This window comes from Micromys minutus, assembly GCF_963924665.1.
Source record: "Micromys minutus genome assembly, chromosome: 29".
NCBI classification, from domain to species: domain Eukaryota; kingdom Metazoa; phylum Chordata; class Mammalia; order Rodentia; family Muridae; genus Micromys; species Micromys minutus.
The window spans coordinates 9516785-9537849 of record NC_137964.1 but is presented as its reverse complement, the minus strand read 5'-3'; the positions used below and the strand labels follow the sequence as shown (position 1 = coordinate 9537849).

At 44.6% G+C, this 21065-nt stretch overlaps 1 protein-coding gene across 1 annotated transcript in view; it reads right to left on the bottom strand.

Annotated features, from left to right (window-relative positions):
• Positions 1 to 8638: 8638 nt before the first annotated feature.
• The window catches only part of KL (klotho), a gene marked incomplete at both ends in the record, with an annotated part of 36291 nt that continues 23864 nt past the window's right edge, over positions 8639 to 21065 (bottom strand). The window contains 4 exons of the mRNA XM_080940437.1: positions 8639 to 8973; positions 11452 to 12553; positions 18154 to 18422; positions 19555 to 20065. Of these exons, the coding sequence (XP_080796563.1) occupies positions 8639 to 8973; positions 11452 to 12553; positions 18154 to 18422; positions 19555 to 20065 (2217 nt within the window). The remainder of the gene's footprint in view (positions 8974 to 11451; positions 12554 to 18153; positions 18423 to 19554; positions 20066 to 21065) is intronic.

The following is a 21065-nucleotide window of genomic DNA, read 5'->3' as shown; positions in this document are numbered from 1 at the left end:
GTCTCCTAGGAGTGCTGACACACCCGAGAGCACAGGTAAGACCACCAGTTCTGCTCAAAGGGACCTGCCCAGAGTCCTCAGGACACAGGAACCGAGGAGCAATCTGGAACAGGATCCTTCAGTTTCTGTGCCCAGAACTAACCCTGTGCCACAGCTCTCTGTAACCAGAAATTGCTGGGAGAGAGCTGGTCTCTCAGGAGTGCTGACACGCGGGCTTACAGGAGGATCAAGCCACTGTCAGAGACAGCAAGACCAGCTAACACCAGGGATAACCAGATGGCGAGAGGCAGGTCTACGAACCTTAGCAACTGAGGTCAGTTGGCATCATCAAAACCCAGTTCTCCCACTACAGCAAGCCCTGGATACCCCAACACACCAGAAAAGCAAGATTCTGATTTAAACTCACATCTAATGATGATGTGACTTTAAGAAGGTCAAAAACAACTCCCTTAAAGAAATACAGGACAACACAGGTAAATAGGTAGATGCCCTTAAAGAAGAAACACAAAAATTCTTAGAGAATTACAGGAAAACACAACCAAACAGGAAAAGGAATTGAACAAAACCATACAGGATCTAAAAATGGAAACACAAACAATAAAGAAATCACAAAGGGAGACAACCCTGAGATAGAAAACCTAGGAAAGAGATCAGGAGTCATAGATGCAAGTATCACCAACAGAATACAAGAGACAGAAGAGAGAATCTCAGGTGCAGAAGATTCCATGGGGGGGGAGGGCAGTGACACAACAGTCAGAGAAAATGCAAAACATAAAAAACTTCTAACAAAACATACAGAAAATCCAGGATACAATGAAAAGACCAAACCTAAGAATAATAGGTATAGAAGAGAGCAAGGATTCCCAACTTAAAGGGCAAGTAAGTATCTTCAACAAAATCATAGAAGAAAACTTCCCTAACCTAAAGAAAGAGATGACCATGAACATACAAGAAGCCTACAGAACTCCAAATAGATTGGACCAGAAAAGAAATCCCTCTCATCACATAATCAAAACACCAAATGCACAAAACAAAGAAAGAATATTAAAAGCAGTAAGGGAAAAAGATTAAGTAATATAAAGGCAGACCAATCATAATTATATTAGACTTCTCAACAGAGACTATGAAAGCTAGAAGATCCTGGGCAGATGTCATACAGACCCTAAGAGAACACAAATGCCAGCCCAGGTTACTATATCCAGCAAAACTCTCAATTACCATAGATGGAGAGACCAAGATATCCCATGACAAATCCAAATTTACACAATATCTTTCTACAAAAATTCCACTAGGCCCCAGGTAACTGGGGGGAGGGGAGAAGAAAACAGTTATCGAGCTACAGTTAAAGAGCCACATGCAATACATTCCTATGTTCCAATCACTCAGCATTCATTTATGTAAGATATGTTTATTAAGTAATTAGTTAACCACCTACAGAATAACATGGCAAATAAGATTAAAAAAAAAAAAAAAGTCTTGCTTTGGAGAACTTTATCTATGGGGGGGAGTCAGTCATTCAATTCCCCGTAGGGTTTCCAGATGATCAGGCCCAAGGGACAGAGGATGCTTTGTGCAGTGAGTAAAGTCAGAAATGACCTCTGGCACACAGGAAACCAGTCAGCAATGATTGGGAAAGTCTAACTAAAGAATCCAAAGAGAGAAACCCCTGGGAGTATGAAATACCACAGTGAGTGCTAGCTGTCCGATTCCATACCGAAGCCTTTCCAGGGGCTAAGTCCATGGCAGACTTCAAACTGGCAGTTAAGGAGACCAGGACCAGATCTCTGTTTCCAAGCACTGGACAAGTCCAGGCAAGCCCAGGCCTCAGAAGCTGCCCCACCTCCTGGCCCGAGGCAAGGGCAATGGGTCAGCAGCAGTTTCCAGACCTTCACATCCAGTCTTCAGCCCCCACACCCCAGTAACGGAATGTCCATAGAACTGGACCCAACAGATTAACATAGAGGTCACCTACCCCAGAATCCTCTAATGCGCTTTAAATCAGCCTGAGAACTCACTTGGGTGTCTCTCTATCTTGGTAATGGGAGAGCCCAGCATGCTGGACTTATGCAGAATAAAACACTCTGTGTGCATTTACACACTATCTGAGTCCGGGGTATCATTCTTCAGTGAACCAAGGACCCTGACACTTGGAGGGAATATTCCCATTCAGACTCAACAGGGCACAGCTAGACAGACAGACTTGAAGACACACACCAAAACCTACTTAGGATAAAGCCTGTTTTGGCTTGTGGTTCCGGAGGAGTGAGAATCTGTCATGGTGAAGAGGCAGAGGCAGCAGACAGCAGGTGTGGGCAGGGGGCCCGGGGCAGGGAGGGAGCTCACACCTTAACTGAAGGTATGAAGCAGAGCCCATGAGCAGGAAGTGGGATGAGACTTAAAACTCTCAAAGCCTGCCTCTAGTAACAGGCTTCCTCCAGCAGGGCCACATCTCTCAAAACAGCACCAGCAAATGGAGACCAAGGAAGGATTCCAATGCCCGAGCTTAGTGGGCTCATTTCTCAGTCACACGCCTCACTCACAGGATTCCTATGTGTTTTAAAGTTGGGGCTGGGCATGATGGCTCACACCTGTGACACCGGCTACATGTAAGGTTGACCCAGATGATTACCAGGCGTTCCAGGGCAGCCTGGGCTACAGAGTGAGACTCTTAAAACTTTGGAGAGGCCAGGATGAAATTACTGGTGCTTGTTTTAGTTTTCATGGTAATCCTACCCCAGAGAAGCTGCTCTGTTTTTTGTAGGTTGTTTGTTTGTTTTTCCTTAAGTTCCCAGGTGACCAGACTGCTGGACTGTATTGCTAATGCTGGATCCCACCCGTCTTAACAACTCCATCCCCGTATGAACAAGAACAATCCCTGGCTGAAAAGGTGTCTTGCTCCAGGTTGTAAAGTAAATTTGCTAATAGAGCCAGTAGTTCCAAGATCCCTATCTGATTTGGGGTCTGCCTCTACTAAGAGCTTGATCCTTCCAAACTCCGGGCCCTCTATTTCCATGTATAGGAGTTGGCAGATCTTCCCCACCAAGAAAGTTTTCCCTGGGCTGGGTTTGTGGCTCCATCAAAAGTGTGCTTACTGAAAATGCAAGAGCCCTCAGTCCCCAGCACCACACTAACCAGGTGTGGTGTTCGTAGCTATGATCCCAGCTCTCGGGAAGTAGAGAGAAGATCAGAAAATTCAAGGCCATCCTCTGTTATGTAATGCGGTCCAAGACCAATCTCGGATGTGAGAACCTGTCTCAGGCAGAAAACGACAAAATCTTTGTGGTTAGAGATTTAGCTCAGTAAGTAGTGGAGCATTTGCTTAACAAGTGACAAGTAGAAGAGACCAGGTTTAGTCTCCAGAACTAGCAGGGGTGCTCGGGGGGTGGAATCAGACACACACACACACACACACACACACACACACTCACTCACTCACACATACTCACACACACACACACTCACACACACTCACACACACACACACATACACACACACACTCACACACACACACACTCACACACTCACACACACACTCACACACACTCACACTCACTCACACACACACACTCACACACACACTCACACACACACTTACACACTCACTCACACACACACACACACACACACACACACACACACACACACACGCTCTGTGGATGCTGCTCCACTCAGGGTCCCTCAGAGCAGACCCCCTCAGCCACTTTCCTGCTTTGTCCCTGTCCTTCCTCCTCCTCTGGATGAATCATGGTGACACCATTTGTCTTCAGGCCTGCTGGATTCCTGCGCTCATTTACCAGTATGATGGGATGGCAGTCTGCACTGCGCTTGTGGTGGTGGGTTGGTAAGAAATGACAAGCAGGTGTAAATTGAACAAAATAAATAAATTCTATTATAGCGCCAGTAACAATAAAAGCTGCTTCATTCACCACATTGTCCCTGCATTCATCTTAACTGTCAGTCTTTCTCCAATTCTCCTCTCTGGCTTAGCGCTTCTGCCCCACCCCCACTCCTGTCTGCTGAAACCTTCAGTCTGAAGCCTTGGGCTGTTCATCGGAGATCCTGGATAACCATCGATTTAAGGAGAGAACAGACTTAACCTCTTAAATGTAGCACCAAGGCTGTGAACAGTGTACAATTTCCCATCTAATAGCTTGGATATATATTATTAGCCAAAGCTTTGATTCACTTGGAGTTGGTAACCAAAACAATATACAAAATGCCTTAGGCAACACTTGTGCTCGAAGCCATAATTAGACAGCAGAAACTACAGCCCAAAGAAATGGAAGTTTCCAAACTCATCAGTTCTAGTCATTAAAGGGAATGGCTGCTGTTTCTATTAAAAATAATTTATACAAGATAAATAAAGCAATTTACTGTTAAATTGTTTTACCATAAAATAAGCATATTCAAAGATTATTATTAAACTAAGAAACCCCACTAAAGGGTTTGGAAATAGATGAAAAATTGAGAAGTCTGCAACTATTTACCAACTAAATAACAAACATGCAAATTCTAATGTTCTGTCTGTATCATTAGATTGTTTCAAAGGAGCAGATGGCACAAGACACAAATATGGACATATCTTCTGCCAAATGGTCTTCAGGATTCTACCCATAAAACATTCATATACTCAAATAATATAACAGCAAAATAATTTAGTATCATAAAGCAAATGTAAGAATTGAACTTTCAGTTTTACTGAAGGAATCTGAACATATCTATGAAAAGTCATAAAAATTAATGTGTCAGGGCAAATAAACCATCTTGATAGTAACAGACTGTTTTTATACTATTGAGCTCTAAATATTACCAGCAAATCTGAAACATGTTAAGAGTAAGTGGAATTCGTCTAGAAAAATTATGTCATGCACTTTTCTTCGCTGTGATGAAATAAAGCCCTGCCCCCACCCCCAAAAGACAACTTAAACCAACTCCTCAGCCTGAGACTTTGGACCTCTGATTAGTATTGGGACTATAAAGATAATGGGGTAGGAAGGGCTTTTGGAGAGCCAGCTCAGTGGTTAAGTTCACTGAATGCTCTCCCAGAGGACCCTGATTTGATTCTCTGCACCAGCGTGGTGGCTTGCAGCCATCTGTAACCAGTTCCAGAGGATCTGACGCCCTCTTCTGGCCTCCATGGGCACTGCATGCATGTGGTGCACAGACATAGATGCAGACAAAGCACTCATAAAATAAAAATAAAATCTAAAAATAAAAAAAGGACAATAGGGGACTTTTGAACTTGAAATGAATGTACTTTGTGCCATAGAATAACCATGAGCCTATGGGAGCCCTGGGTAGAATGTAGGGGTTTCAGTGGAAAAGCTTCCCTCTTGGTCTCCCGTCGATGGTACTGTTGAGAGTTTGGTCATGTTAGGAGGTTGAAGTGAGTTACTGGGGACAAGCCTTGGGTCTGGATAGTCTGGTCCTATGCTTGTCCTCTCTGCTGCCTGACTGAGGCTGTTGCTGTCACATTTTACCTGCTGTGATAGACTGTATCTCCTTGAATCTCAAACCAGAGTAAACCCGCCCCTCCCCCCACCCCCAAGCTGTTTCTGGTCGGGTGTTTGATCACTACAATGAGGAAAGCAACAATCTGCATATAGACCTTTAGGATACTTTCCATCAATGGTGTAGCCCAGTTGGGGTGATGTGAGTTCTTTTATAGGTTATAGAGGAACTGTAGAAGGGAGAATGGATTGGTTTGTCGTCCCGTTTGTGTTGAGGGTCTCCCTGGGAACTTACATATGGATTCTTAATCTCCAAAGATATTAATGATATTTGGTCTTTGGAGATGATTTGAATTAAATGGGGTTGGGAGGATAGGGTCCCCATGAAGATGATGGTAGCTTTAAAAGAAGACAAGTGTTGACGAGTTTGCTCTGTCTTGCCATGTGACAATCCCCCACGGGGCTGTACAGCCACGGGCCTCTGCCAGATGCCGGCACCTTGGCATTGCACTTCCTGACAGATCCTTGACCTAAATAAACTTGCATTCTCTATGAGCTGTCTAGTTTGACGTGGTCAGTTATTATAGTAGAAAACGAAGGCAACCCCACGAGCCAAAAGCCCCTCCCCCTAGACCCTCTCTGCCTTCCCCAGTCCTCAAGTCTGAAACAAGATGGAGTCCCCATCTCCTCCATCGAGCCAGTGGCTGGTGGTCCCTGAAGTTCCCATGATGCCCTTTGAGCTTTGCAGTGTCTGTTTCTTCTCTTCCCCGGCTCTGTATCGATCGCCTATCTCGCCGGCAAGGAAGACACGCCACAACAGGATCCTTCTACAGGCGTTTATTGCGGGCTTGATTGCAGTAGCGAAAGACCCCGAGCCCAGAAACCAGCCCTCCTTATATATGCTTAGGAGGACTGTGCCGCCACCTGATTGGTGCATTCTGTGCGCCCTAATTAGCATACTCAGTCACCATGATTCAGCAAAAACAGGCAGGCGTGCATGCGCACTTAGGTTGTTTATCTCAAAACTGGCCACCCTCCCTTCGGGCTGGGCACCATCTTGTAATGGCAAATACAGTGGCTTCCCACACGGCTCCTCACCACTCTCGTACAGTACTCCTTGGCTTTTTCTCTGCTGTTCTCTCAGGTCTCACCCCCTACGGCCATCTGAATGTCCACCTTGCTCTGGTCACCTGATACCCTTTGCTTGTTACTTAGAAGAAGAGTCTATAGCCCAGGCTGGCCTTAACCTCCCAGTCATTCTGTCTTAGCCTTCCAAGTATTAAGTTATAAGCACAAGTTCTGTGCCTCCGGACAAAGAATTTCATTCAAAAGAAATCCACTACCAATCCACAGGCACATAATTACGGTAGAAGGTAGAGACACGCAATGATTGGTTATAATGCTCCCTCAAGAAACAGAATTGCTTCTCTTTACATTCGAGGGGTAAAAAAGAGTCAATGATGCAGCAAGAAATTTATTTCTAAACGATATTTATTCTTGAACAAATTAATGGGAAATGGGACCTACAAATAAAACAGTTTTGAGCTACTCTGGCAATATTCTCCATAACCATTAAAATTTCACTCCTGATGACTAATGACAGAAAAGTTATTTCAGTAAAAATGAATAGAGAAGATGTACGCCTACATAGTCTACACATAACACAGTCTGTCTATGCAATATGGCATCTCTGAATTATATTATAATTTTTCTTTACATAGAGTTTTTATTTTTAATCTTTTTACAATTAATATATATTACTCTGCAATCAAGAAAAATAGACATAAAATAAACTATTGATTCTATAGCATTTGGTTTCGATAATAAGTCCAGATGCATAAAGAACACCACAGCAAGAGCTGATCGTTCACTATGCCACCTCGCAAGATGAAGAGTAACGGGATCACCAGCCGTGCACGGTGACGCTGTACCAGCAAGGGTAGCTGCGCCTGCTACGACTGATTTCTCTTGCCTGCTCTGGTACTAGCTTATCGATAAGACCATTCCTGAGGTGTAGCGCAGAGACTTCCCCGGTGAGAGTCAGTAAGACTTGGGGTAACAGCTGTGGAAGGAGAAGACCTAATTAGCCCTTTCTACAGAAGTCAGTAGCATGGTTGCCGTAAAAGCTCAGTGAGGAGCTAAGCACACAGTAGATCTCAGCAGCCACAAGGACAGATTCCCTGTGTGCTCACACGGGATTGCTGTCGGATCTACTGAGAAATGTGAACATCCATCACACATCCGAGCACTGACAGCGTATTCTGAAGAACGCAACGGAGGCATTTTTTCCAGTTTAGGTGAGAGCTCATCTTTCCTCCTGTGGGAAAGGTCATTTCATTCATTCCAGGGTCTGTTCAAAGATAAAAGGATGTTCAACCAAATCACTCACGTTGCTTATTTAAAAAAAAAAAAAAAAAAAAAAGCCCTTCTTCGGGGAACTGCTGCAGAGCGTTGCAATACACAGTTTCTGCTTCCGGAGAGGCCAGCAGCTCAGGTGTCATCTTTATTTTTGCGAACAATTATTAAAAAAAAAAATCTCCAACGCTCAGGCTCTAAAAGGAAAGTCAGTAAGAAAAAGTCGTCAAGAATCTGGGGTTTAGGGGCACACCTCGAAAACATTGACACGAATAACAATTTCCATAACGTGCTTTCTAAGTGTATTCACAAGTCAGTATTAGCAGCATTGGGTAGGAATCGTGCTTTTTAACGGGCTGTTTTGGCCTTGGGGCTCTGGGCCATCTCCACGAGACAGTTTTCTACCTTGCCTGGTAAAACTGGAGCGGGTAAAGTCCAGGTATTAAGATGGCAATTGAGAGATTCGTTACTTCCAAAAAAAAAAAAAAAAAAAAAGAAGCGAATTTAACGTTGCTCTTCAGACTCCTGTCTGTTTGGCACTGTTGGTGCTCCTGGGTTCCATACGGTGCGTTGCACAAACTGCGGTGAGTATAGGTGTCTAATTGCCACCCAAGACGGGTTCAGATACCATTCCCCCTGCAATATTTTATAGTCACCAATACCTGTTTAAAACCTCTACCATCTGTGACCAAAAAAAAAAAAAAAAAAAAAAAAAAGAAGCTTTTCTGGAATCCAGATGTGTGGGATGTGGCTTTACCGCTCGAGGTACTGACGGCTGACGGAGGTGAGCACATTGATCCCGGAGCGAATAGCCAGGCAGACGTCCACACTACTAATAACTTCGCCGGCCTTTCTTGGAGTAGTAAAAAATAAGAGCGAGAGAAGTAACAAAAGCAAAACCGAGAAACGAGATGAAGACCAGCAAAGACTTCCGGGTTTGAAAAAAGCCGCATCCGGTGCACACAGTGTATTCTTCCGGACAAAACCTTCCCAGGGCTCCAGCACCCAGGAAGCCATTGTTGTCGATGATTTTCCTGTAATGTTTCATAGACGGTTTGGGCTCGAACTGGTTCGCAGCGTATCGATAAAAGCCAGACCTGGGAGCTGAGCGGTCACTAAGCGAATACGCAAAGTAGCCACAAAGGTTGATGCCGTCCAACAAGTAGGCTAGGGAAAAACAAAGTTAACTGTAATATTTTATACACAGCTCAGCCTTTTGACACAGCCTTGGCGGGTAATGAAAAGCCTGGGTACTATTCAACAACACACTCGAGACTCATCCGACTTCACTGGGAACGGTATTGCACAAGCACAAATAGGCGAGCGCAAGGCTGTGGGGCGGCTGCACCAGTCGCGGTAGGAATGAGATGGCTATCGACAGATGAAAGGAGAACAGAGCTGTACACAGACAAAGGCGTGTGTACACGATTGTGTTCAAACAGGAGCGAAGGGGTGCCATGTGCCGGAAAGCGGATCCAACTAGAGATCATCATGTTAAGCAAAATAAGTGAGACTCAGACAAGGGTTGTACTTTTTCTCTTATGGCTTATATGTTACACGCACACACACACACACCACACCATTCCACACACCACACATCATACATACAACACATACCACACACACACATACCACACCACACCACACCATTCCACACACCACACCATGCTACACACCACACATACACACATACCACACACACACACACCACACCATTCCACACTACACACACACCACACCACACCACACCATTCCACATGCCACACCATTCCACACACCACACCATACCATACACTACACATGAACATATAACACACACACCACACCATTCCACATTGCACACATACACACACACACACACACACACACACATTCACACAAACTCACAAGGACATGAAATCAGTAATTATAGGATTATGAGTGCTGAGGAAAAGATCTAAATTGAGGAGATTTAAGAACAAGAGAGGGTAAAGGAGAGAAAGGAACAATTGAGCAATTTCCTTACACATGCATAAACATGCACATATACACACATACACACGTATACACATACACAATATACACATAAAAATACACACACATAAACATATGCACATACACATATACACACATCTATACATGCACATATACACTTACACACATGCACACATGAGGTAAGAGGTGTTCTGGCACTCTGGTACTCTGATGATGTCCTTACACCTATGCCTCTTCTATGAGTTTCCCACCGCCTTGGGTATAGACGTTGCATTGTAGAGGTGTCAGTTGAGGCTTAGCACCCTGTGATCATTTGTCCTAGACATGATAGGTAAGCTGTACACACGAAGTCTAGCTCTGTAAACAAGACCTGCACAGTCACACCACCAGATGACATGCCAGCATCAGTGGGAGAAATCTCATATGCCCCACTTCTAAATGAAGAGCTACAGGCAACCATGGCTGCTGAGAAAAAAATCAGTTTTCTCATCGAGTTAAGCTCCCTGGTGGGTTAGCCAATGCCAAGTGGGATATACATGCACATACCAGCAACATCAAATGGACTTGGTGGGGTGTGTGTGTGTGTGGGTGTGTATGTGTGTGTTATGTGTGTAGTGTGATATGTGTATGTATGTGTGTGGTATGCATGTGTCTGATGTGTGTGTGTGGAATGTGGTGTGTGTGTGTGTGTGTGTGTGTGTGGTGTGGTATGTGTGTAGTATGTGATATGTGTATGTATGTGTATGGTATGCATGTGTGTGATGTGTGAGTGGTGTGTGTATGTGGTGTGGTATATGTGTAGTGTGTGATATGTGTATGTATGTGTGTGGTATGCATGTGTGTGATGTGTATGTGTGGTATGTGGTGTGTATGTGGTATGTGTGTGCTATGTGTGCGTGCTATGTGGTCTGTGTGCTATGTGGTTTGTGCATGTGTGGTCTGTGTGGCATGTATATGTGTCTGTGTAACACTCATAAACAAAGAAGTCATGGAATTTGAGAGGAAGGAGACAGAAGGAAGTTAGAAGGGGAAGGAAGAGGTAGAGACAGAAACGATACAAAGTACACATGAATGAAATTCTCAAGAAAACAAAATGATGAAAAAAGTGTAAATGTGGCAAGAAAGCCCAGGATAACCTGTGAGGAAGAGGAGGCAGGGGAGGAGGCCTATCAAAAGATAGAGAGGGGGACGAGGGAGGGCAGAGGTGGAAGTGAATGGGCGCGATCTGCAATGAGACACCCCTACACACACACACACACATACACACACACACACACACACACACACACAATCTCATAAGGAAGGAACTCTGTTATTTACTATGCTCACAAAAACAATTTTAAAAAGTAGGGGAAAAAACTGTTACACACCTGAAGGAATGGAAGGAAGGAACGATGGAAGAGAGGGAGGGAGGGAGTCCTGGGGTCCTTCGAGGCTAGGCTTTGACAGATTCTGGTCCCCTCCCCCATCCCCCTTTCCACTCCCGAGCACGCTCTTTCGCCACAGGAAAATGGCTGTCTTTTGTTCTACTTCAGGATGGGCAATAGTTTCCTCTCCATCAAGAACCATACACGTTCTGGTGGTGATAGCATTTCTGGGACTTGAGGGTGTGTGTGTGTGTGTGTGTGTGTGTGTGTGTGTGTGTGTGTGTGTGTGTAGGGGGTGTCTCACCTTTCAGGGCCTCATTTACGTAATTCTTAATATAATACATCCTCAGGGAGTCTTGCTCGGCGTGGGGATCATCATCGATGCCGTTGGCTGTCACGTACATCGGGAGGTCTCCGTACTTAAACCTTAGCCAGTTCAGCGCCTTGCGCAGCCCCCAAGGCACCACTGCCGTCTGAGCCGGAGAGTTGAGCCACGTGATGTCAGTCAGCTCCTGCACCTCCAGGTAATCGTTGTATTTGATCGGATCCTCCTTTTCCCAGTCCACCAGGATGGTGGTGTAATGGCTCAGCGCCAGGAAGTCAAAGGAACCCCGGATTAGCTTTTTTTCATCTTCGGTGAAATAGGGTAAAAGAAAATTGTTCTTTTGGTTCAGCCAGTCCCTCATCACACGTGGATAATCTCCGGAGCCAAAAATAGGCTCTGCCAGCCAGCCTATATCAAATTCCAAAACTCTCTCGGCCACTTCTTTGTCTTTTTGAGAGAAAGGGCAGGCCGGTTCTATCCAGTCAGCCTGCAAGGCAATGGATATCTTGCCTTTCTGAGCTGCCCTAAACTTGTCGTTGTACAGGTGCCAAGCCAGGGCATGCGCTTTCAGGAGGTGGTGTCCGGCACGGTAGCTCATGTTCCGTGTGTTTGGCTCGTTCATGGTGATCCAGAACTTGACCCGGTGGCCCAGCTCTTTAAAGCACAGGTTTGCATAGTCTGCAAACGCCAGGGCAGTGTGCGGGTTCTCCCAGGCCCCATGTTTTGCAAGGGCGTGTGGCAGGCCTTGGTGTAGGGCCGCTGGTTGCCACAGGGCCACCACTGGAGTGATGTTGGCATGCACCAGCTCACTGATCACGCAGCGGTAGAAGTACAGAACCGTGCGGTTCACTTGGGTCTGGTTCCCCAGAGGCAAGATCAGGGCCCAGTCTAGGGAGAAGCGAAAGTGGGTGACCCGCATTTCTCGAAGTAAGGTTATCTGAGGCCGGATGGCAGAGAAATCGACACAGTAAGGTTTTCTCTTCTTGGTTACAACCCCGTCTACTTTAATAAGCCTCTTACTGTGATGCACGTCCCACAGATAGACATTCGGGTCAGTAAACTGAGAGAGAGTGGTATCCACCTACAAAGAATGGAGCAACTGTTAGCTATCTGGGCAGACCCGAAAAATGCAGGCATAACTTCAACAACTCTAGCAAGCAAGAGATACGCAATCAGGCTCTCTTCCATCTGAATATGTAAACTGCTGCTCACAAGAAAGAAAACACTCCCCTTAAAAAGCAAACAAACAAAACCAATGCATGTGTATATTTCTCATAGTTCTTGTTTATTCAAACTCTTAGATTAAGATATTTTTAAATCTGAAATTTGTTACCTCAGATAACAGACACTAGGGGTTTCTATTCACAGACAGTACATAGAATAGAAGCAGACAATATTCTATTGTTTAATTTCAATTAAAAAATATGTAGCCTAGGCTGGTCTCTCCTGCCTCAGACTCTTGAGTGCTGGGATTACAGGTATGTATCTCTGAAACTAGCATTCATGTTTTGCTTGTAATGTAAGAAGCCCTTAGTGATATAACACTACTTTCTATTTGTTTTTAAAGGTGTATTTAAATTGTGCAATGGCCGGAGAGGCCAGAAGAGGGCGTTGGATCCTCAGGAACTGGAATTACAGCCAGTTCTGATTCACCATGCCGGTGCTGTGAACCAGATCGGGATCCTCTGCAAAAGCAGTCAGTGCTTTTAACCACTGAGCCATCTCTCCGGTCCTAAGACTGCTTCTAAGCAAACAAAAATAGATTTGTTTTTTTAAAAAAATAAGAAATGAAGAAAATACACTCATGAGTAATTTAAAATCAGAAACCAAAGTGATGCGTGTTACTAAACCATGCTTGTTAAAATTACGATCTGGATTGATGCTTGTTCTGGGTGTCAAATGTGTGTAACGGTTGCCTTTTGTTGGCTTGAGAGATGATGACAAAGATCATCTGGGCAGATAACACAGCTGGGCAGTGGTGGCATGTGCCTTTAATCTCAGCATCTGGAGGCGGAGTTCAAGGTCAGCCTGGTCCACAGAGTGAGTTCTAGGACAGCCAGAGCTACACAAAGAAACCTCAACAAAACCAAAACCACCACCACCAACCCAATCCAAAACAATCAAAGCACAAAACTTTGATAACATAATGTTATGATTTAAAAGTATGCAAAGAGACAGTGCCATTTTTAAATGGTACATGTTTACATGGGGACCTTTAAAGTGTGGTTTTAGGGTTTGTGCTTTCTAAATTGTATTTCTGTAACAATGTTAACAATAACTCTTCTCAGCCATGAAATATGTAAGCCTCCAGAAATGAAAACAGTTGCTGAGAAATGAAGGCCAAGTGTTCAAGCAGCATCAGAAAATCTTGTGGCTTGCACAGAAAGGAACAGCCCACCTCACAGTGGCAAGCGAGGCTGGGTTTTGCTCTGAAATACTCCTATGAGAGCAGGGGCCTTTATCTGCACTGCCCATAAAAGAAGGGGGTCTGGCGAACCCTGTTTTTGAATCTCTGGCTCAGGTTTCATCGGGTGTAAGCATGTTGTTCTTCAAGGGGCAGGGCCAGTGCAGTGTCTACAAAGGGGAGCAATTTTTCAAAAGGTCTGAGGGGAGCTGCCTTTCTGGAGACCCATGGCTCATTCTGATGCTGAAGAATGTGTCAGAAGTCCCCTTCCACCGCCAAACACCCACAAATGCTTCACAAGAGAAAATTAGTCTTTTAAGGTTCAAGTCTTCAGAGCCAGAGGCAACCTTTTTTGGATTATTTTTATTCAACTTTGAATGGACTAAATTCATAACCCCTCTACCAAAACCACCCCCAGAATAACAGTTTCTCCTGAGTCTAACTAAAAACAAATATGACAGGCCATGTAAGATTGTGGGTGGTGGGGTCAGTTCTCCAAACTAGGAAAGCCATTGAAATGAATGTTCAGGCAAGAAGTCCATCTAACTTACAGCAGTTACCGCCTTAGGTTCTGCTAAAAAGTAGAACTGGGTCTCTGAAGAAGGACGAGGAAGGATATTTAATTTGTCATCGGTAAAAGTTTCTCCTCACAAGGTGGAGCACAGCGTCGCTCCGCGTTGTATGGAATCTGCTTCACTTTGGTGAACCAACAAACAGCACCCATAGGTCTGAGCAAACAAACTCAGGCACTGGGACACCAAGTCTGTGCAAAGTGACCCCCCATGTGAATGTGCCCAGTTATAAACTTCTAACAGGCAGTGTGTAGCTAGAGGGATACACACACACACACACACACACACACACACACACACACACACTGCTTTGTTTTGTTTATGTTTTTCAAGACAGGGTTTCTCTGGGTAGCATTAGCTGTCTTGAAACTCACTCTGTAGACCAGGCTGGCTAAAACTCACAGAGATCCACCTGCCTCAGCATCCTGAGTGCTGGGATTAAAGGCATGGGCCACTATCACCCAGCTTAGGAGGATATTTTTAATTATTTGGGTACAATGAGTGCCACAACTCCAGTATGGAGCAATAACCAGGAGAGAAAAAGAGGAGCTTTAAAGTTTTTTTTAAAAAAATCATTTCACCAAGTTCCTTGGTGCAGCAAACAGTGGTGAATGTAGAAACTCACAACTCTGGAACCATCTAAGACGGACAGGAAGGTTGTCAGAGCAGAGGTTAGGGAGGACCAGAGATAGCATCTTTCAGCCATTCCAGAATCCCTGCACTCATGAACTCAGAGCATCTGGGGTTGTGTGCACAGAGCCATGGTGGTCAGACTGTTACCATGAGAGAGGGAGAGGGAGGAGGAGAGGGAAGGGGAGAGAAGGGTTCTTGAGCACCCACTCCTGAGTCTCTGTGGATAGAATGTGGATAGACTTCTAGGGCAGGGAGAATCAATTCCCTTGAGGATGTAGGTCTTGGTAGGTGGACCACGTTCCTGTGACGGCCCTCACCAGAATTACATGGACAGTACAAATCACAGTAAAGGCCATTTGAGGAGAGGTGGGGGACGATGTGAAGTTCGGGGTTTGGGAAGATGTGGATGGATCTGGAAAACGTTAGGGGGATAATAAATATGATCCAAATTCACTATAGAATTCCCAAAGAATTAATAAAAAATATTCTTTTAAAAAATCACTTCTTGAGACATTAACATAATGTAACGTTGTAGATATGCTGAGTACCCCCTGTCACAAAGAAACCCAGCTCGCACTGGGAGACGGCATTCAGGGAGTTAGTTGTCTTGAGAGGAGCTGTAAGGATCTAGAGGAAAACCAGCAGTGCGGGCAGCAGAAGTAAACCCAGCTGTAGCCTCTCTCGCCAGGGAGCTTCGAGTGCATTTACACCCATAGCAGGATTGACAACAGCTTTTGTGGTTTTGGTTGGATTCACAGAGGAAGTACAGGGCCTTGAACATGTAGCCGGTCAGACACCCTGAGCAGATGATCTCAAAGGACAGTACAGCCAGAGAGAGGGTCTGGGGACACTGCATCGCTGATGTCAGCCTTAAGGGCTGTGTGACTCAGCAACAGTGACTGACACAGGGCCCTGCAAAAGGAATAGATAACACTGCCACGATTTTGGTTCTGACTGGGGTTGCCCTTCTCTTTCCAGCACATCAAACAAAACCCTAGCACTCACTTCAACATGAAGCCACAACCCATCCTAAGGGAACAGACTGAGAGGAAGATGGCTTCCCACACAGCCCTGCCTCGCTGCACAGATGCAAGTCTGTGTACTGACCGTACTTGAAGTCACTTGGCAGACCCCAGCTGCTCTGCCAGATAGAGTGTATGAGCCTCCAGTGCAGGGACATGGCCAGCCGGAACCTCTCAAGAAGTAAAGAAACACAACAAAGACCAGGAATCATCTAATCTACTCCTGGCTCCTACAAAGGGAAGGAGGGAGGGGTTGTAGGACACATTTATCTTCTTCCTCCTTCTTCAACATCCCCATTTCTGCCATGTTAGAGTCTACCTAAACTTGACTGCAGAGTCTGACAAATTAGGATAGGACATTCCAGATCACCTTGTACTGAGGGAGAAGGAGGGAGAAGAAAAAAAAAATCTCACTCTGAGCAGGACAATGCTGACGTGGCTGTTTATGGCTCTCAGACATCCTCATGGTGTTGGCTAGCATCCCATCGAGTCTAGCAAGAGAAAACCAAGTCAAAGAGCTAAGGCTGATCTGGGCTTACTGCTTTGGATGCTCTGGTCAGTGGTCAATGGGCCTCATTGTTTGGGGGACTGTCACACCACAGTGGGGGACACGGAGTATGACAACTGCTCATGTTATGATTAAATGGGTAAAGGAAGGGGAAGGGGCTGAAGTCCTATTACTCTCTCCTAGAACATGTCCTTTGTGATCTGAAGACCTCTTCCAGTAGACCCCAAGAGCCCCCTGTTTAATCAGCGGTCAATATAACCAAGCTGGAAAACAAGACCACGAAGCCCTATAGGAGCCATCTCAGGCCTCAGTACAGCTCCACCCAACAATGCTCAGCTGTCCTTAGAAGGTAAGGAGAGAGAGTTTAAGTCCAAAATTACCTCTAGATTGAGCTACATAAACTAAAAGCCAAAATAGCATCCTACATCAACAGAGGCAGAAATACATTAAGGATAGACAATGTGCTTCCAAACAAAAAGGAAGCATTTTGATATCTACAGAAAATCAAACTTCCATTCCAGTAAGAAAGCCTCTCCTTGGACCCAAGCATTTCCCCAAATGTTTCTTTTGAAGCTGCAACGTGTAGTCCGTTCTTATGGGCTCGAAAAGTGGTTCTCAACCTGTGGGGTCACAGCCCTTTTGGGGATCAAACAACCCTTTCACAGGGTCGCCTAAGACCATCAGAAAACACAGATGTAATTTACATCACAATACATAACAATAGCAAAATCACAGTTATAAAGCAGCAACAAAAATGATCGTATGGCTTGGGGGGTCAGCACAACATGAGGAACAGTATTAAAGGGCCACAGCATTAGGGAGGTTGAGGACCACTGGACTAGAATCCAACATGTTAATAAACCTCGAGATCTGACTACAGACCGAACTTTGTCTTCATCACAAGGGTAAACCCAGCAACTCACACAGGGTTTTGTACGCAAAAGGCAGCCAACAAGTGCTTAAGTATTCAGTCAAACCACAAGAAACAAGTCACTTTAAAACCGGGGAAACTAAAAACAGTTTTGAGGACTTCCTACACAGTTAATTCTCAATAAATACTAATTGATCATTTTGGAGCACCACGGTGCTATCAAAAAATCAGTAAAGCAATAATGGTTTTTTCTCTTGAGGTGTTTTCTACGCTAAGGAGGGAATCTGCCAAATGCTCCGGCCACATTCTCGGCAACTTCCCTGAGATTCTCTGGACTTCTCTGCTGAATCTTACTTATGAGACACTTAACTTCCCGAGGAGGGATTTCAACCATAACACTAAAGGGATGTGTCATTGTATTGTCTTAACAGAGCTTACGTATTCCTATTTTGAATCTGTTTCCCTTTGGACCTAATGGGAAGCGCAAGTGGTGGATTGAAAGATGTTTGAAGACTGAAGCATTCTGGACTATGTAGTTCACAAGCTCACTAGGGAACCCTGTTTGGCTCAAATTCCCCAGCGCTGCGCCATGGCAAGAGCCTGGTGAGGAGGCAGGAGGCTTGCACTGCTGACCTGCTGACCGGTTTTGTCGGTTTTGTCGACTGACTTACTTGAATGTAGTTGTCAACAACTCCCCAAGCAAAGTCACAGGGAAATGTCCCTTCAAGGGGCTGGTTTTCAGGCAAAGGAGGGAAGCCATTGTTCTCTATCAGCTTTTGGTAGAACAAGGCCGAAGACTTGGGCAACAGCTCCTTGTCCTGACTCAGAAAGTCGACATAGAAGAGTCCTCGTCGGATGCTGTAACCCCTCTGCCACTCGAAACCATCCATGAGGGACCACGCGGTGTACCCAATGACGTCGACCCCATCCAGCCTGATGGCTGCAGAAGGAAGAAAGGACAAGAGCGGTGTCACCCTCCACTGGGCTTAGCGTGACTCAAGAGCAGAGGAGGGGTTTCTACTTAAAGAAGCAAGGCCCGGGGCTGGAGAGATGGCTCAATGGCTAAAACCACTGGCTGCTCTTCCAGAAGACCTGGGTTTGGTTCCCAGCATCCACATGGTGGCTTACAACTCTACCTCCAGTGCATGGGATCCCGCGCCCTCTTCTGGCCTCTGTGGGCATTGCAGACACACATACAGGCACAAATTCACATACATAAAATAAAAATAAATAAAATCTCAATAAAATACAGAAACAAGTCAGGTGTGATGCTTCTTGTTTGGTAAACATTTTTTTCTTGTTCACAAAAGGCTCTTATCAAATCTGGATGATGCCCCCAGACAATGTCTTCCAAGACAGTTTTACCCAACCCCACCCCCAGTGGTAGTGTTTCATGCCCAGAGGTACCAGGATGGCTTGTGTTCCTAACCTGGGCACCTAACATTGTGACTCCTGTCTCCTTGTGCTGTGAATGGGACCACTTCTGCAATCCTTTAAGCTCAGTTTATCCAGACCATATGAATATGCCTTTTGCTTTAAAAAAAAAAAAAAAAAAAGCTTTGTTGTTGAAAGAGGGAGCTAGTTGTGGTTCTAAATGATCAACATATATTGTATGAATGTATGGACATTTCAAAGAATAAAAAAATGAAAGAAAAAGCATGTTATTGAGTCAAAACAAATGAACAAATAGAAATATATTCAGAGTGTTAGGCAATCTGAGATTTTTAATACTGTATTATATAATCTAACAATGTAGATGAGAGACTGAGAGTCTGCTGATTTTTAAGGTATGTTTTTGTGTTTATGTGTGTGTGTGTTATGTATGTGATATGTGTGGTGTAGGTTATATGTGATGTATGTTATGGTATGTGATGTGTGTGTGTGATATGTGCATATATGATGTGCATATGTGTGTGATGTGTGTATAGTATGGTGTGTGTGGTGTGTGATGTGTGTGTATGTGGGAGGTGTATGTGTGTAGGAGGGTGCATGTGGTGTGTGTGGGTATGTGGGGGAGGGCATGTGCATGTGTAAATTTTGGCAGAAAGTAAGAATTTTACTTGAAAGCCTACCTTTTAAGGTTTCCATTATGAACTTCTTGAGATAATACATGTATTTGGCATCATCTCTTTTGGTGGTCCCTGAGACAAACCAGCCATTTTCCACAATAAATATTTGAGGGTGGTTATATTCTAGTTTTATCCAAGACAGGAGCTGCCTCAGGCTGGGAGACTCCAATTGGTGGAACTTCATGTTAGGGTCCAATAGTTGAAAACTCAAGGTTGGTCCGAAGGAGAGAGCAAAAAAGTCAGCAGTCCCTCTGACGAACCTCTTCTCAGGTTCGGTAAAATTGGGCAGAAGAGATGAGAGGTTGTCCTTCATACTCTCCGGGTAGTCGCCATCAATAAATATGGGTTTAGCAAACCAGCCTAGCACAAAGTCGAGAGACTTCTGGCATTCTCTGATGTTGTGGTCAGTCATTCTTCGAGGATTTATCCAATGAGAGCTTAAGGCAATAGACACCTGGCCCCCCTGAGTGGGGCGGAAAGAGGTGTTGTAGAGATGCCAGACTTTGGCATGAGCCTATGGAGGAAAAGAAGATGGTAAATTCCTCCCTGATTGTGAGGAAGCATGCAATATTTACTGGATTCCCGGCCCCACTGATGCCTAATTTTCATCTGATCTAACACAGTGACTAACTTATAGTACAACAATAAGTGAAAGCCAGTAAGTTATTCCAAGGAAGGCCACCCTGCAGAGAGCTGCTGCCACGACCTGAGGGATTTCCAGTGTTTTAGCAGCCAGTGGGAAAATGTAAAAAAAAACCAAACAAACAAACAAACAAAAAAAAACAAAAAAAAACCATTGTATTTAATGAATAGTTACGATTCACATTGGAAAAATAAAATAAGAACTTGTTAGAATAGCTTACTGTTAAGTTATCTTTAGTTTATGTACTTTTTAAATCTGTGGGCTTGAGAAAAAATAAAATAAAAAGAACCAATCTCCCATCTGTGGCTGAACCAGGAATTTCCAAATAGGATTATGCGATTTATCCTAAGAGACTGGGAGTTTCCAAATAGACTCCAGTTGTTGGAGTCAAACTGACTATTTCTCATTTGTCTGTCATCCCCAAAATTCTAATGCACACTCTCAGAACATTTGTTTTCTCTGTGAATCAGCCCAAAAAACTAAAAGATGAACCTTAACATCCTGGCCCACCATCCACAGTGCTGAGACAATGCTGGCTTCTTGAAAGTTCAAGGGTCAAGCCAGGGACAAGAGACAACTAAACGTAGCTGTGAGAACTTGGGCTGTTCAGACTGGGCCAGGAGTCTCTTGTAACGAGGCTTTACACAGCCAACTCTGGGCTCCCAGAAACCCCAGCTGACCCCTGATGGTTCATCTGTTTCTTTTACGCTTAACAAACATTGAGACTAATCTGGGTTTTATTTCCTCTTTACCTTTGAACCCCTTGATTAATTATTCATATTGTCCCACAAGTACAGGGGCTATCTGTTAGCCTTTTATTCCCCCAATGCACATTTGGGAAGTGCTACTCCCATTTGCTGCTTGATTCTGT